We start from the raw sequence: 17,328 nt of genomic DNA, 5'->3' as shown, positions 1-17,328 counted from the left end.
GGCCTGAAGGGGAGCATGGGGCACCTGCAGTTTTTACTTCCCAATGTCATCATTATAGCTACAGCAGCGTTGTCGGATTCACGAGTTCAATGATGCGTTTCTCAAGGGCCACAAATCATTAAAAGAGATAAACAAGAATAAAAAAGCTTTAAAAACGAATTAAAATAAATCAAGTCGAAGTTATTGTCTGGTTCTGAACGGAGGGCTCAAAATCAAATACCAATACGAAATCAGTGCCCATAAAAAGTGGTGTTCTTTAGAAAAGTTGGGCAATAAACATAAAACAAAGCCTAGATAGGTGTATGTGGACGGGTCCACTGGGCCGAACCATCAAAACTGCCGGCCAACTCCTTCGACCATAGAAAATTCATAAAAGAACATACAGAATAATGGCTCTCATTGGAGTTCGGATTGAACGCAATCGGGAAATATTTCTCCTTTTGTCTCAGCTTGACGTTGAACCGAACCACTGTTGAGTCAAGAACTTAAAGCCGCATTTTTTGAGAAAAAAACCCAGTCGGCATCTAAATGGCTCCTTTATCCACTTGTTGGAAAGTCGAACTTAGATAAAGGCATCTGAAACTTTCCACTTACAAATCCACTTATAAATTGTTTATCAAAAAAGTTTTTGTAGTCGAACAAGCACATTGACATGCAAATGCCGCATAAGTCAGACGTGTGATGGGCCTGAGACGCAACTTCCGGCACTTGTGCCTTCGTGAAGAAAAGCAAAACGCAATTTAGTCAGGTCACTGGGGCATAAATCGTCTGGGCGGGATGTCTCATGGTTATCTGCGCGCAGGCTTCCCTGACGTCTACACACTTTAAAAGCAAATATTGGTACTCACGTCGTGAAAGTTTCATACCTCGAGATTAGGACTTGTGGTAACTCACTTACCTGGAGGTAAAAGATAAAACGAAGTATAACAAGAATTCTTGAAGTCGCATATTTGTAAACGATGTTCTAGTAAATAGCATCAAGGGGACAATCATTTGTCGAAATAGCGGGGTGGCCATATTAGAAAATGCACGAGTTAGACAAAGAGAGTGATATTATGGCTGTCGTTTATTAGTAAGGGCTAGGTTGTGGTAACCTTCTGCAAAAAGTAGAAGGAAAATTACGAAAGTAAGGAGAAATTCACATGGAAACGGTAGGAAATGATTGATGGTTTAGGTCCATGTAAGACCACCCGTTTTATGCCCACACAAACAAACTGCAGGTAGCATAATAATGAAGAAATCGCATATTTTACTGCCTTATAATCTAGAAAATGAGGGTGAAATTTAGTGAGATCGGCGGCTGCCGGAAAGGCGGGGAAACCTTCCCAAGAATGATTCTTTAATCACTCCCATCGAGGGGATTACCCGCATAGTGATGAATTGGATGATCATGGAGATTACCCACGTAGTCAGGTCCTGGACTGTGATTGGACCCTGTATTGCCCAGCATCAGTTTGGAGCCGTACCTAAGGACTACCCCATTGGGGTTTCCAATAGAAGATGCATAGACTTAGTGTGCATCAGCGCCACATGTGTCTGGATTGACCTCGATCTTCTTCGGCACCGTCTAACATAGGAAGCAAATCAACCAATACTCCTTTCATTGAGGTCTCCACGGTTTATGGTTGTTCTGAGAAATTACGCCTCTCAGAGGGTGCAACATTCCTAGATCTCAAGCCTTTGCAGTCTTATGTAGGCGGCCAAGACATGGGGCGAAAGAGGTACTCATTGTGTAGAGCTCTCCTTAGCGGGGACATTGGGACTAATGAGGATTCGTAACCACGATGTGTTTGGGGCGTGCCTCATATAGTTAGGTACTGCCCCATCTACAGACCGCAAAGACGTGCCAATAATACTGAGGGTGGACGGTGTGCCATATGAAAAATGCAAGTTTAGTTTGTCGTGAATTTGTAATGAGTTCTGAGATATTCACCAAAGAATCTGGGACTCCCACCTTAATGATCCTTCAGTCTCCATAGAAAAAATCTTAAGCTGGGGTGATTTTCAATCGTTTGAACAGGCCAAGCACCTAATAATCATTTGTACCATCGTTTAGGAGACACACTGGAGGACCATTTGTTCAAGCATCTCGACATTTTTCTTGAGGTGGCCAACGGCAATAAAATCTAGCTGGGCCGCTTGACCTTTACAAATGTAAAGAGTCCCACGTGGGCCGAGCCGCTTTTCGGCTACAAGACAAACATTTTTCAGGTGTTTAAGGTGTAAATTTTGTTTGTCCTCTTACTTAGTCTCATAAAAGGCCTCGAATAAACGTCGAAAAAGCTTGAATGAAATATGTCGTGTGAACGGAAACGGCGGCAAAGCCTTCGGGAATTTATATGCCGACCGAACTACCCGCATACTATTGGGACAGATTTGTCTTTCTGGTTTTCTGATAGGTTTATTGGAGGTGTGAGATGGAAATTGCATTCATTTCGAAACTGTTTTTTCTATTTCGTCGTCGATATCGATTTTGCAATTTTATCGTGCAGTAGGACAATAAAACAAATCTGGCGTTCGCCTTGAAGCTGAAGCTAATACGAGCGGCAGCTGCAAGGGTAGAAAAATATTAATCACCCCGGGGGATGTCGGGCTCCTTTTTATGTTGATTCGCACACATTTCGGCGATAATCTTCGACGTTTTCGAGGGAGAAAAATGAGGAAAATTGATAATGATTTGTATCTGACGAGCTGACGATATAATAATGGCGCCCCCTCGAAAGAGATATTAAATCGGGTCCTTATTAACACCTTTAAAAGATCTCTCCTTCAGGAGCATCTAGCACTGCCGGGGTAATAATAGTAAATAACTCGGCTCCATTAGGTGACACTCAGTTGACAAAACGACGGTGTTCCATTAGGGACCGACCAATCACTTTGCTGTGAAGCTAGCATGAGGGATAGACTAAATAGGGAAATGTGTCTTTATTACCCTAGGAATGGCAAGCCTATTTACCGAACTCTAGCCCGTTAAAGGTAGACAAACTTAAACGCTAAATAATTGCTTTTGGGGCAACGCAGTACTCGAAAACTCGCAAACAACGGAAATTGTTCAGTCATTATGGTTGCCTAGAGGATCGGGCATATTTGCCCTTAGAACGGCGAGATAAATCAAAGTCTTGACGCGGATAAATTATCGTCGTGTTCCCGTCATAATAACGGCAATCAATGAGAAACTACACGCATTTAGACCGATGAGTAGAACGCATTCGACAGTGATCTAGAAGAACGGGATGTAGCATCGTTTTTTACATTTTCGACAAATAAGACAATCCATGGCGGCGATTCCGCCATGGATTAGTGTCTCGCATTGATCGCGCCTGGCAGCATCTGTGGACAAAACGACGTTTTAGGTGCAGGTCGAAAAATTCTCTCACTTTTAACGGAAAAGGAGCAATTGTTTAATATATCAAAATAACGTTCTTAAGAGAAATTCCTTGCTTTCTAAGCTTTTGTCTCGTAGGGATTGCTTAACCGTATCTGTAAGCACAGTGCTGCTGAATTGTTTCTACTTCAAATTTACGTTCGGCAAGCAACCAGGATATTCCCCTAGGTATATAAAGAAAACAAAAGGCTTTCAAACAATGTCTGCTGGCTTGGGACGCATTCGACCTATAACGGGGTTAATGCATATAAAAACATTTACGTATATCGCTTGATTTATAGAAAATACATAATTGAAATAAATTCGGTCAATAGTTAATGCGACGCTGAGTGGGCGTAGTGGGTTGCAGACATTCGGGGTGGCTTATTGTAACCTTGACTACGTTTATGTCGTTGACAGTTATTCCATATCGGGCAAAATAAACGAGAGCAAATATAACTTGTGGTTAAGACGCTTATTAAAACTTAAAGTCTCAGATTACCAATAACAAAGACAAACCCCGTAATTTTCGTTTCTTTTCTTAAATACACATATCAAAATCGAAGATCTTCACTTAGACCAAATTGCATGCTCTAGTTTTAGATTCTGCCTGGATTTATGTCTCAGATTTGACGAGTATTCCATTTAAAATACAAACTCTTAAATTTAATTGCAGATGGAGATTAAGACCAAGCTATAAAATAGAGTCTTCGAGATAAACCTAGACAATACGATGATGCATGAGTATGTATGGTGGGTTTCCTGCATTTATGGTTATTTCTTATAACTTTATTTACGTTGGTTTATCTCGTGGATGAATGTTCCAGCGCAAAACGTGAAAATTCCATGTCAGTGAAAAACGGATCGAACAACTTATTTTTTTTCGAAGACGAGGCTCATCAGTTAGAGCTTTTAGAAAACATTAATTTGAATGTCATCGAGATAAACCTAGACAATAGCACGATGGGTATGTATGGTGGGTTGCCCACGTCCAGTTGATGTTTATTGCAATCTCAGCTTTGGCCGCGTTTGTATCGTCGATGTTTGCAACGACGAGAAAAATGTGCTTTTGCGTGATCAAAAAGCTTTTTACGACGTAACACTTTGAGGTCGTTGGTGTCAATGTAACGATAAATAAACCTGGCGATTTCGATATTTTTCTGAAATAATTAATTACCGAAAAAATGTTAAAACGCCCTCGAGGTAGCTCTAAGCCACGGCAAGGTATTTGCTCACTTTTGGTGGGCATGCGTAGTGAGTTGCCTGCAGATAGGTGTTTATTGATCTACAACTTTAACTATGTTTACATCGTTGGTGACCATCCTTCGATACACGTTAAAAGAGGAAGTACAAGCAACTTCCTTTATCAAATGCGAAACGTGTTCCATGCCGACTACGTCCATGTTTACATGCAACAAACAAATCACATGAAAGTACCAATCAATGCACTTCTGACCTTTACTACAAATTTACGATGCGGCCACGATTGACGCTTTCCGCATTTCCTTTTATAGTCCCAAGATTCTAAGTAGACCTAATGGACTGAAACGTCTTATTGTTTCATCAACATCAAACGGGCAGTGCCTTTCACTAGTCCGCCCCTGTGGGGGGGATCTCACTTAATCCAGCTCTCATGCATTAAACATGGCAATTAAGCCAAATTACAAAGTAATAAATTTTACTCACAGGTTTAAAGCCCGCCCAGCGCAGCGCCCTTTGAAGTCGTTCGGCTTTTGTAACCACGGCTTTACCAAAATCTTCACATTCTTGACCTTCGTTGGCCATTTATTGAGGTAGATCTAGAATTTTCCGGATTAATTAAAAGGTTGATTTGCACGGGAGTGGACACAAACCGGCACTAAATCACGGTAGCACTCCAGTTTTGTCAGTGTATATTTAGCTTTTCCGTCACGTGACCGTCTGGACTAATTTCCAGCATTAGTGAAGTAGTGCTATTACAAAAAGGAGGTGCTTTTTTACCGTTTAAAGTGGGTGGATTTGGGACTAACGTTAAGCAGACATGAAATTTGATCCGTTGATAAAGACTCGCATGGTGTTGCAGTTCGCATTTAAAAGCTCTTTCCGAACCCAGTAGGTACGTCACTTTCATCTTAACCCAGTTCGCAAACAAAGCCACTTTCCAATTTCCACGGCTGTTGTCGGGGCTCGCCAAGGTGGCTACAGTTTTTCAGCCCACGAAGAAAAGATTTAAACGTAGTTTCCTTCGGCTCTTTATGCGACAGAAAAAGGAAAACAAAGCCGCGCGTTCGACTCGACATTGTTAAGATGGAAAGTTTACAGTGTTCCGACGAAATTTCCCAACTTCCTCCTAGAGAAACATATCGTTAGCGAAGTCTTAAACTGCGAATAGAACAGCCGAAGTTTCAAAAAGTTAAATTAGTGTTTAATACTGAGTTTTTCAGATTTCCTCGAGAGGAAATTGTTACCACTTTAAGCCAGAAAACGTTTTATAATAAAATTATGTAGGCGAGTGTCATACAACACAGGAAATCTTATTTTATCAAATGAAGAGTTATTTTCTGGGAGAAGATTTATGTTCCACGGGAAATGGCCGAAGCGGAATTTTTAGCGTTTACGCGGAGCTACGTACAGTGAATATGAAGTAATTGCTCGCTAAAGAACACTAGTGAATATTAAAAAAAAGGGAGAAATGTAGGGAAATAAATCAAGCATAAATAGTTACAGAATAAAGCGGATAAATAAATAAATTCAGCAAAAAGTCACATGTGGTTTTGCCACCGTCAAAGGAGTCTCGTTTCTTGCGTAATTCCTTCAATTATCTGCTTCATTTGTACCCAATTTCTTTCCCGATCTCTCTGCAATAACCAATTGCAGCCACTGGAACGGCAGATTTGCTTGTAAATTCCCATTTTGCAATCTGGAGGGGCAGGTGGGGCAAGTTGACGATGCTAAGGGGCAATGTGACGTAAAAAGCACGACATGATCTTGATGAAAATAAAAGCGCATGGATAATAAACTTTCATGGGTTGCCTTATGAGGTAAAACAATATTAGTGGAAAATTATTTTCGGAGAAATTGTGAAAAACGTGATTATATTTGTTTCGTAAATTTCGTCCTCCTACGCCAGTGTGGGGCAAGATGGCGAAATGTAAAAAAAATAAATTAGATTTAACATTAAATGCTTTGGTTCGGCTTGCTTTTATTTTTCAAAAGCTCATGTTGGTCTTCCTCTGTTTTCTTTTTTCTCTTTCGCGTTCCTGTTTTTCTTCGCCTTCTAAGCGTTTTTTAATCGGTGAGGAAGTTATCACGGAAGCTTTTTAAATGGTATTAAATGGCCTTCTTGCCAGGATCGTCGATCACTTTTACGCTTATAATTTCTCATCATCTGTAAAAAACGCACTAAGACTGGAAGATGACGAGTTCGTCATCTTGCTCGCGTCATCTTGCCCCGGTGTACATGTTCAAGAATTCTTTTGTAAAGATTCAAAAAAACCTCGAAATTAGAGCGACACCTGCAGAATATTTGAACTATCAAGAAATTTCTTGGAAACATAAGAATATTTTTGATCAAAAATTGCCTTTTTGTTGAGAAATCCCTTATTTCCGAGCTGACATTTATTATATCGAACAGCGATTTTTTAAATTTTGCGGTTAGAGACTAAAACAACAGATTCAATCGCCACCTACTGGCTTAAATTATAACTTCATACATAAACGTTTCAAAAACTGTCATCCGATAAATGAAACATCTTTCAAATTTTGACATAGCTTGAGTATGTCATTTTACGCCATACGTCATCTTGCCCTACCTTATCATAGCCATTTCTGCTTAAACGCTAAAAATATGGCACTTAAACTAATTTTACTGCACGACCATTAATGTACATTAATACTCGTTAGAAAAACAGAGTAAACGATTAACCATAGTTCACGTGGGCGATTAAGCCGCATTCTTTCGAATTTGCTTGTAGCTTTGACTCATGCATGAGTGGATTATGGGATGAAAATTAAATGAAACTTTCAAACTGCATCTATACTGGGAACGTTAAACGGGATCGGACCTCCGAGTGGCACTCAAATCCATTTAATTTAGCGGAAAGCGCATTCGGATTTCTGATATCTACAGGAACAGTTAGTGTACTTACTGTTGCCGGCACTCTAAGAGCCAGATTAAGTTTTATGCAAACATTAAACGCTCACACTAGAAACCGTTTACTTCAATGAGGCCAAGTCGAATTGTTTAAGTTTGAAGCAACAACCTAGAAGAAGTGGGGCAGAGCATTGTTATTATAGTTTTGTCCCCGTTTTTGGCACATACAACAAATGACGTCACCATGCACCGACGCATGACGCATCTCTGGCAACAAAATGACGTCATAGGGACACTAACGCATGGCCACCCTCCGTCCAAAACATGGGACACATTTTCGTTAAACGCCCGTTTGCTACATCCATTTCTTCTAGATCGTTGGTAGTATAAAAGCTTATTCAGTTTGTCTCGTTGAGGAAATTCGTCGATTAATTCGTCGACATCGTTTAATTCCCGAAATCAATGCGAGACGAACAAGAATGATATTGAGCAAGTTTAATTGCAACTGAAGAAAAAAAGAACATTACATCAGTGAAAGGGAGTTGAATTACTTAAGGGTCCAGCACCTTCTCAGGGAATTCGTGTTTACGACGACATGGGGATTAAAACTTTTAAGGGCCTTTAGAATGATTGTATAGTCGCCGATAAGAATCGAAGTTAATTTAAGTTAACAAGGTTGAACATAAAGTGAAATTTGCGATAAATCTTTAATTTGGAAGATTTGTTAAAACTATTTAAAGGCAGTGGCGTAGCATTTCCTATAGGGAAATGATGACTTTTCCTCAACAGTGGAGTGTTGTTTGGACGTTACGCTTTTCAGTTTTGGTCCCATTGGCACCACCCTGTTTTCCGTACTTTCCCTGCAGTCTCCTGGCTTTGAAGAAGCATGTGTGTGACTTTAAGCTCTCTAAAACCAGTGGCGTAACTGGCGCCGGGAAAATGGAATATACATTTTTGACACTGACAATTGATTTTGATGGAGATTTCGATTTTTTCTTATCACGTTTATTACGGGTGATTTTTTAAATCGATTAATTATCATACGAATGACAAGGTGACGCTCTGATAGTGATGAAGCTTAATTTACGGGAAGTGAATTTTTCCTGTAAAGAGTATTGTTAAGACGACTGCCCCGGGGCACTCTCCGCGAATGCAAATAATCGCCGTGCTTCTTTCGGGCATTGAAATGATTTTAAAACCTGTTTTCGATCAAATTAAAACCTAATTTATTCCTCGTTTTATTATCTTAAATAACAATGCAGGAAAGTGGCACGAAAATTATAATTTTCGTGCTAGTTTCCTTGTTATTTCTACGAGTGAAAAATGCGAAGCAGTTAATAATAAGGCAATCTAATACTCAGTTAGCTTCTTGTATCTGCCGGCTTCGGAGCCGAAATAAATAAACCAAGACCGTTCCACCTGTTCGTTAGATACGCACAACAAATTTATCGAAAAATCTCAAATTACGTCTCAAGGTTGTTTGGTACAACCATGTAATTAAGTTCATTCACTTCCACGATAATGTGACGTGAGGCCTATGAGGAAATTTGTTTGCTGTTAAAAAGTGAGTGGGTCTTTGTTCCTCCAACAAACGTTATTTTATTCGAAGAATTAAGAGGCCAGTGCCGCACAGATCGAAAATCGCCTCCCATCAAATAATAATTTCCATTGGGCTGCACACCTGATGTGTTTGATGTTTCCCCGCATCCGGATAATCTTCTAATGGGGTCAAAGGTGCGACTAACCAGGAAACGAACGGGAAATGCGACGCTACGAAGTGATTTTCATTACGTGGCCGTCCAGGGGAAATTTCCTGAAATTGGAGAGTCAAAAAAAAAAAACTTAATTTGCAAAGTTATATTGCGGATTAAATTGCCGCGAAGCATCGATATTTTTCCTGTAGGGCGCTAATGTGACAAACCTAAATTACGCACAACAGAAACAGATTCCATAGGAATTTTTCGTAACATCAGGGAAATGATACCGCCCGCAAAGCAAACCCCAATTTTCCTCGACAGGATGTATATTTATGGCGTAGTTGGTATAGGCTGATATGAGATGACACTTTATTGATTTCTCGTAAAACATGGATATTTCTTCCAGAGGTTACATGTGGCCGAAACGTACGTTACGGTAATTTAAAACTCGCCGCAAAATAACAAATTAAAACCGTGTTAGACGTAATTGAATGACACCGACGGTGTAATCTCCATGGGTCCGCGGATATTGTTCAACCGTAACCAAATTACCCAAATCACCGAAAAGTTAAATGAGAATTTAAAATATAAATATCTGGGGGATTTGCACTCTAAGCGAACATCAGTTTTCGCGTGACCGTTTTATGCTTTACCTCAACAAAAATTACTTAAACTTGCTTCTTTTGGAAATTCCTCATGGTTTAGCCTTGAATCCAGAATTATGCAAAATATCCGGCAGATCCAGCTTACACAGCCGGGATTACAAAGCCGGTTTCATTAAAAACAAACTTGGCTGGTCTTTGTCAGTTTAATCCCACATTTTCGAGCGGGCAAATGGAGTATGAAATCCAGTGACTTCATTTACTCACTACACACTTTCATAATTCGCTTCTAATATGTAAATTTAACAAACTCCCCATACGGAATGCGAATGCCGGGATTAGTTTAAAGTGGCAGTAGGTAATAAACATCGGAACTCAGGGGACCGAAGCAAATTTGGAATCGGGAAAGCGAATCGAGTGTGTGATACCATTGGAATACACGTAGGTGTGCATTTGTAAATTCACATTTCGAAAAAACTTCCCCCTTCGGGGGAAAAAGAAGGCGGAAGCCCGACGTTCTTTTAAGGTAATTGAATGCTTTATCCCTGCTAAATAGGCTAAATTTCATTAATTTCCATTCTCCTTCAACCGCCAGGCGGTTCATTTGAATTCCATTAAGTACATAAAAAGTGATAAAAATAAGTAAGACCCAATAAAATACAAAGCGAGCCGTTTTAAATGGAACTCGCGCGGATTTGCCTCGGAAAGCTCTAATTTAAATAAATGGTTTTGATATTTAAGCCAAATCCTCGAGTTTAAAACTCCCAATCATACAAAGAACTGGATTAAATTTTTCCCAAAATGATCTGCTGGTAAAAAAAAAACGGAGGCAACACCACTGTAAGTCGCAATAACTGAACCATGCCCAGTGTCGACACTCCTTGAGAATTCCTTCAAGAATAAACAAGAAATGTTAGCTTTGTAGGTGTGATTCTGTTTATATAACATAAGTAGCGATTTTTTTGTCTGCTACGTAGTTGGTACATATTTGAGTGTCACTGGCCTTATAAGGACGCGAATGTGTCGCAACTGAAAGTGTCCCATGAGAAAACGCGAAATCCCGACTCTAATTGTTGCCGAAAAGTAAAAAAAAATGGCAACCCTGCCACTTTCATTTGTTTATGTGTCACTGGTATGTCTACATGAGTAACAGCTTGAGGGAAAAATCCCTCTGCAGAGAATTTATTTACAGAATTGTGCGAGGCAAACGGAACCTGCGAAACTCCACTGTTACGGTATCCGTGTTATGGAATTTGGGACACCCTTTAGTACAGTATTTTCCTGAAAATAAATTTTAGGATACCCAGTGGGAAACAGAGCTGTAGAGTATTTTTATTATCAGGTGAAACTGCGAAAAACCTTTTACCAGCATGCACGAAAGAATTCAGGGCATAGACGTCAAAATGATATTTTTTGAATGATTTTAACTAAGTTTAGTAGGTACTTAATATTTTCTCTTATTTCTGGCCTCTGCAGGATTCGCATTTACTTTACTTTCCAAATGGACAGAAGTTTACATATGAAACTACGAATGGCTTAATTGAACCGTGCAACACCAGAAATGGACAACAAAAATTCAATTTTAAGCGCCCTTCGTCGGCGCCACTGGTTTTAGTTTGTTTACACCTACGAGTACCGGTCTCCGTGCGGAGTGGCGGCGCACGTCAAATATTCATCGTTTCGCAACCCAGACAGGGGCAATATTCACTTTGGTCCGCTGACTTAGGCATCCGAAATGATTCAGGGCCCAATCACCAGATAGTAGAGGAAGCTAAGCGGTTCTGATTTCATTTTGAATCGCAACATTTTTGATCGTTCCTTCTATAAACGAGTTTTAAACTGATATTGAAAATACTATATATTATTCCTTTTTTCAAATCGTCCGTGACGATTTGCGGAAGCTTTTGATTGGCAGATGTGGAAAAATTTTAATTTTTGGACGTCATACTGGAATGAGCGAAAGCCCGATAAGTGCTCACGGCATTTCTAGCGAATTTGACATGATTTGTCCCGGGTAAAAACAGACAAATTGAGGCTCAATGCAAGTCCAGAAAGCAGTGGATAAATTGAAAGTTTAACTGCGGGAAGTACTGACTGTACTCGGTGTTATCTCAGAATCTTACACAGGTGTCACGGATAACTCGAGTAGCGAAAATAACACAACTTCACAGTGATAATTTTTGTTTTTCAAAAATGCCCTTTCTCGAATCACTTCGAATACGTTCGGGTTTGCAAAGCCTTCACCCACTTGTGAAATGGCTAAAAATGGAATAAGATTCAGCTCTCACGGTTAACAATCCTCGCAAGTCTTCACTTTTCTTACTTTCAAAGTAAAAGGTGATCATTAAAAAAGCCCCAATTGGGCGATGAAATATCAGAAGCATAACAATTCGTCTGCTGGTCCGACGTTTGAATGCAAATAGCAAATGGCTTGATGAACACGTAAGTTCACGGTTCGCCGCCTACTGCGAGGATTTTTCAATGATCACCCGTTGTATGTTCACAAGTAAGTAGAGGCCATAGTTCTCTCTTTTTCTAATGCGTCGGAATTAAAAAGACGGAGAGCTATGATTTGTCAAATCGTCTGCATGGCCTCTGATTCGCTGACGTGGAAAAATCACAATTTCGAGCGCCGTTGTGAGGATTGATGACTGTTATTGGCAGCTTTTGGGTGAAACTTTTCTAAAAAATTGCTGGAATACATTAGCGTTTTCAGTAAATTTATAAGATGTTGCCTTAAATAACCCTTCAGAAATTCCCGGTCATTAACCACGAACCTAAACGACATAGCCCTTGGCAAGTTACCCATACATAATACATAAAGGTCAATTTGCATTACACCTGCTTTACGAGCTTAGGAGGTCTCCCAGTTAATTATAATTAAATTCCTCTCGAAATTAATAGGTTTATAAACTAATGTCGCGAGGACAGAATTTCACATATAGTTAGCGTTCGATTTCTCCGCATTGTGCTGGAATTTTAACAAAAAATAAAGGCATAGTTACGGAACTTATGACATTCTCCTATCTCTCGACTGAGTTATTTAACTTAATAAGGGCGTCTTCCTAAATTATATACATTTTCGCCGCTAAAATACCTACGTCGAAATATCACACTCGTTTAAATTTACAATGGGGACGACGAAATTGGATTTTCCTGTCTCCGTATCCTTTTCCCGGGGATATCGGAAGCGATAGCCCGAAAATCCGGGCTGTAATATCATATCTATGACAACTATACACTTTAAATTGATTTCGGGGGCCCTGGGGAGCGCCCTTAAACAATGGAGTCTTAACAAGTCCTCCGTTGTAGTCCTAAAGGATTTTCTTTTTTAGAATGTGTCTTAAGAATTCTTCTGCTGCTGTAGGTTTGGTTTTCATTCAGTAAATTGTTCCATGCTTTTGTGTATTGTGTTGCGTTGCATTGAATTGGGTTGGGTGGACTGGTAACAGTGCTCCATTGAAAGGTTGAAGAATGGAAAAAAAGTTGAATCGTCTGGGGTCCTAGACTAAAAGCGAAACTGTGATCAATCGAGTTTGACTGATTTAGAACCTTCAGCTGGGACTGGGAGTGTTGAAACTTTGGGACCACGCCACGTCATTGGCCAACCATGAATCACACCTCACGGTTTCGGAACACAAACATAATCATTTGGAATATACATAGTTCCAATCTAATGAGCTCTGCGAGTGATATGGCGAACTTCTCTATGTCCTTTTAGGGTAAAAAAACAGGTAATTTTCGTGAGTGAAAGAACGTTCGTTTTCACTACAAAATGGACTGCTTTTTTGGAAACTTCCCAATCCACCCTGCTTGGTCGTTTTGACCGGTACTGGGGACATGGGGTCCAGTCCCCATCCAGAATCAGGCTTCCTAAAAAATAGCGGTTCACTGGAAGCTTTAGCATTTCCCTTCCAAAGGAGGTCAAAGAATCGTTTGGGAGTTGGGCCGGCCCCAGCTCCTGTTCCTCCTATTCGGGAAAGGTGGTTTTGTGTAATTCACTATATAAATAAAATCAGTGAATTATCAGATTGCGCAACATTTTTCATTGATGGGAATTTAATTTAATTTTCGTTTACGGTTGGCATTATTTGCCCTGTTTCGATATTAAATTTAGAGCAAAGAGCATTAATCATTTAACAATGCGGGGAATGAATATTTATTTTTCGTGTGGCATAATATAATATTTTAGAATCACGAGTTTTTGATTACTTGACCCCACATTAATTCAGCAAATCTATGTACACAATCGTATATTGCAATAACCGTTTTAATGAATGCGTTTAATTACTATTGGCTTTTGAAACGCTCCTCTTTTAAATGGCAAAACACATTTTCAACTTGCTGCACAACCGCAATTTACAAACTCACTGCTTAACTTCTTGACTACAGCCAAAAACAAACGAAACAACCACAACTCCGTTGTTTTATCAAACTTCCTGGAATTGCGCAATAATTGGGAATTTCTCGGTCTCTCTAATTAGTGCACAAATTACACGATTCTAATACCTTTATTAGCACACTAAATATCAACATAAAAGAAACTTTTTCGAATTAAAATAGTTCGCTAGGCTTCAAGTCAAAATAGGTTATTAAGTTAATCCTAGATGGGTAACCCTTTGAGAGCTGAACGAAAACAATGAAGAACGTTAATTAAATCTTTCAGCCAAGCTCTTCATTACGAAACCTTCGTGAAACAACCATGAAGCTGAAAGTTTGTAAAGTCCATAGTTATTAAGGAAAACCCGGAAAAATGCTAAAGTAGGTAGAGCTCGGAAGAGATTAATAATAATTATTAGAAAGTTGATTTCAGGTGATTTGCAAATATCTGTTTGTTTTTTCGTGAATATTGGTAATTCATCACAGAGAAAGACTGAAAATGGCAACCGCGCAACTCTCTTTTGTCTTGCCGACAATGGAGTTTCAAGATGACGTGGAGTTATATGCGACATGTTAATAGTTTTGTCAGTGCTTAAGTAGAATTTAATAATGAAACTTGATTATAGAGGAGAATATGTCCTTACATGCTTGAAGATCAGGACATCTAATAGAAAAGCTCCCGTTTGAAGGAGACGGAGCTGACAATGGTCAATATTTTTTTCGTGGCGACGCATATTCTGATGTCCGCTTTAGGATGGCATACCATCCAACCATTCATTTGGATAGCGGCAACTTCGCAGCGCGCTTTCGTCTAGCCGCCAACGAAGCTCTGACAGATCAAACAGTGTTGTCAATTTTTAAAACACTCTATTGATACAAGGAAATTATTGATCGCACCTATAAATTGATCGCGGGTGGTCACCACAGTGGTACCGAAATTCCCGCAGTTGCACGCAACATCGAGCGCACATTCCTTCCTCTTCTTCGTTCGGACTGGGCCCAATCAGTGGTACCACGGTGGCGTCCTTGGGAGGATAGGCAATTGTTTAGTTCAAGGCCATCCGGTTTAGGAATGTACGAATCGCGGTTCCAACCGTTTGGTCGTTAAAAAGACTTCCGACCTTGAATTCGAAATAACTGCGTGAGTCTGATGGAACCCACCACCATCATCATCATCCTTTCATATTTGCTTTATTTTGGTCTTCGGTTCATTGCGTGTTTCGAGTCGCCATCAGATAACGTCGGTACAGTATCAACCGTAATGACTGTTCGTTTTTCGCTCGCCTTGTCAGCAGGTGTTGGACTTGTTTTTCGTAACAACTGCATTCCTTTTATTGAGTCGTACTGCGTATGTCAAACGCATTTAATCAGTCTGGGAGATGATGCTTAACTTAACTTAGATCAATGGTCGAGCAATGGTAGCCACAGCAAAAATAATAGCGTCATACATCAATGATTCTCCATTATTTCCGATTCACCCAGATAGCCCTGAAGCAATAATAGGAAGATAGAGACAGAAATGAGACGATAAGTCACAGACAGGCATTCGTCTAGATTATGTGCTTAATGCACCATAAAGGGCCGGTCTGCGAAGGGAGTATATTGAATATTGACGTATCCGGGAGGAAAAGCACTACTCCCTAATGCTGTATCTCGGATTGCCCGTCGCTTTGGTAATTGTTTACGCAGAAATAACGAGAGCATTTAGAAAAATCCGGGTTAGATAAAGTTTTAATAATGACCCAATTATGGCGTGGGCTCTAAAAAGTTAACAGGAACGATCCCTTTTTGCATTCTGCGTTAAATTATATTTTTAATTTCGTTAACGGAGGAGGCGGATCTTTCATTTTCGCGATAAATCGTTGCAGAGAGATGCCGTCCATTTACTCAACGAAATACGACGGAAACGTCACGATTTTTACAGTTTTCCAATTTATTGCGAAATTACTTTTGCAGATCTAGACAAGGGCAGAAAATTGCAGTTGGAGTTCAAAATTTATGAATATGTTGCCATAAAAGCATAAAACTGACAACCTCGTATGTTGAGGCTTGAATTGCAACTTGCATAATTACGAACAATTTAACAAGCCATGACGTTGGCTGGCGCCGTTTTGGTTTTACACAAATTTGGTTACACGATACTGTTATTTACATTTAACATACCTCAAAATAGACATGATAAACGGTTTTCAACGGACGGCGGCCGATAAGAATCCGGACCGTTAAGCCGCTGCTTGTTAAGGTCATTAAGGTTAAAACACCCTCACAAATATGCGTATTTATCAGACGCCCATTGTAGTATTTCCTCTGCAATTTCCAAATTCTCCATTTTATTTGGCGAACTTCGTCCTGCCACTTATTTACGTTTTTGACGCGCATGCTATCAAATTTCTTCAGAAACATGCCTTTCGCTTAGGCAGTCAGGTGTTTCACCTAGGAGGTTTGCTGGAATGTGTCGTATGATTTAATAGAACTTTTTGGATACGAACTATAAAAGGATTGCGATGGACAACGATAAATATTGGACGACACACGGCCGATACGTACATAACGTACAATATACAATCAACAACAAATATACAAACTCCAGCCCTGCACGTTATTTATTCGTTATCGACATTGTAACGTTATTAACTATTTCGACACAAATGTTCGGATTTTTGGCAGCATTGATGTATATACTCGCAGTTTAGTTCGTCTATAATTTGTGAACCCAACTGCTACTGTCTACCTTTTTTCATTTATATTTTCCTCTGGAAACTCGTCAGTTTCGATTCGTCATTTGAAATTGCTTGGAAAATACTTTGCGCCGGACGCCCGTATTTTGAGAATCCCAATGTCATGGTAGTTTAATGAAATTTTCAGAAATTTACACGCTTCGAATTTCTTGCGCCAGACTGCCACAACAGTCTCCCTCATCGGGTCGACTTCACACGGATATCACGAGAAACATTTCACTCTCGCATGCATGAGCCCTCGCGGTATTTCGCAGCGCAGACAGAATGAAAATTACGAGTGGGAATTCTGCAAAAAACATGTAAATGTGTCGGAACAAGGCCATTTAGCACTTAAGCCAACCGTGTTGATGGTTGGTGAAGGGTAACGAAAATATGACAACGCCGCATCGTTCATTTGTATGCCTGTCAATGGGTCTAGGACTCGATGACGTCAGGCCTCGGGCGATTTGACCGCAGAAGGTGTTGCCAAACGCTC

At 40.0% G+C, this 17,328-nt stretch overlaps 1 protein-coding gene across 2 annotated transcripts in view; it reads right to left on the bottom strand.

The window, feature by feature from the left end:
- The window catches only part of ASPP (Ankyrin-repeat, SH3-domain, and Proline-rich-region containing Protein), a 74,897-nt gene that overhangs the window by 22,310 nt on the left and 35,259 nt on the right, over window positions 1-17,328 (bottom strand). Inside the window, exon 5 of one of the 2 annotated variants that reach the window (XM_066388860.1) lies at window positions 9,118-9,249. The exons of the other annotated variant lie outside the window; for it this stretch is intronic. Within the exon in view, the coding sequence (XP_066244957.1) occupies window positions 9,118-9,249 (132 nt within the window). The remainder of the gene's footprint in view (window positions 1-9,117; window positions 9,250-17,328) is intronic. 2 annotated transcript variants of the gene reach the window in all.

This window comes from Euwallacea similis, chromosome 4, assembly GCF_039881205.1.
Source record: "Euwallacea similis isolate ESF13 chromosome 4, ESF131.1, whole genome shotgun sequence".
NCBI lineage: Eukaryota > Metazoa > Arthropoda > Insecta > Coleoptera > Curculionidae > Euwallacea > Euwallacea similis.
Note: the sequence above shows the minus strand (reverse complement) of the source record. Positions and strands in the feature narration are given on the sequence as shown.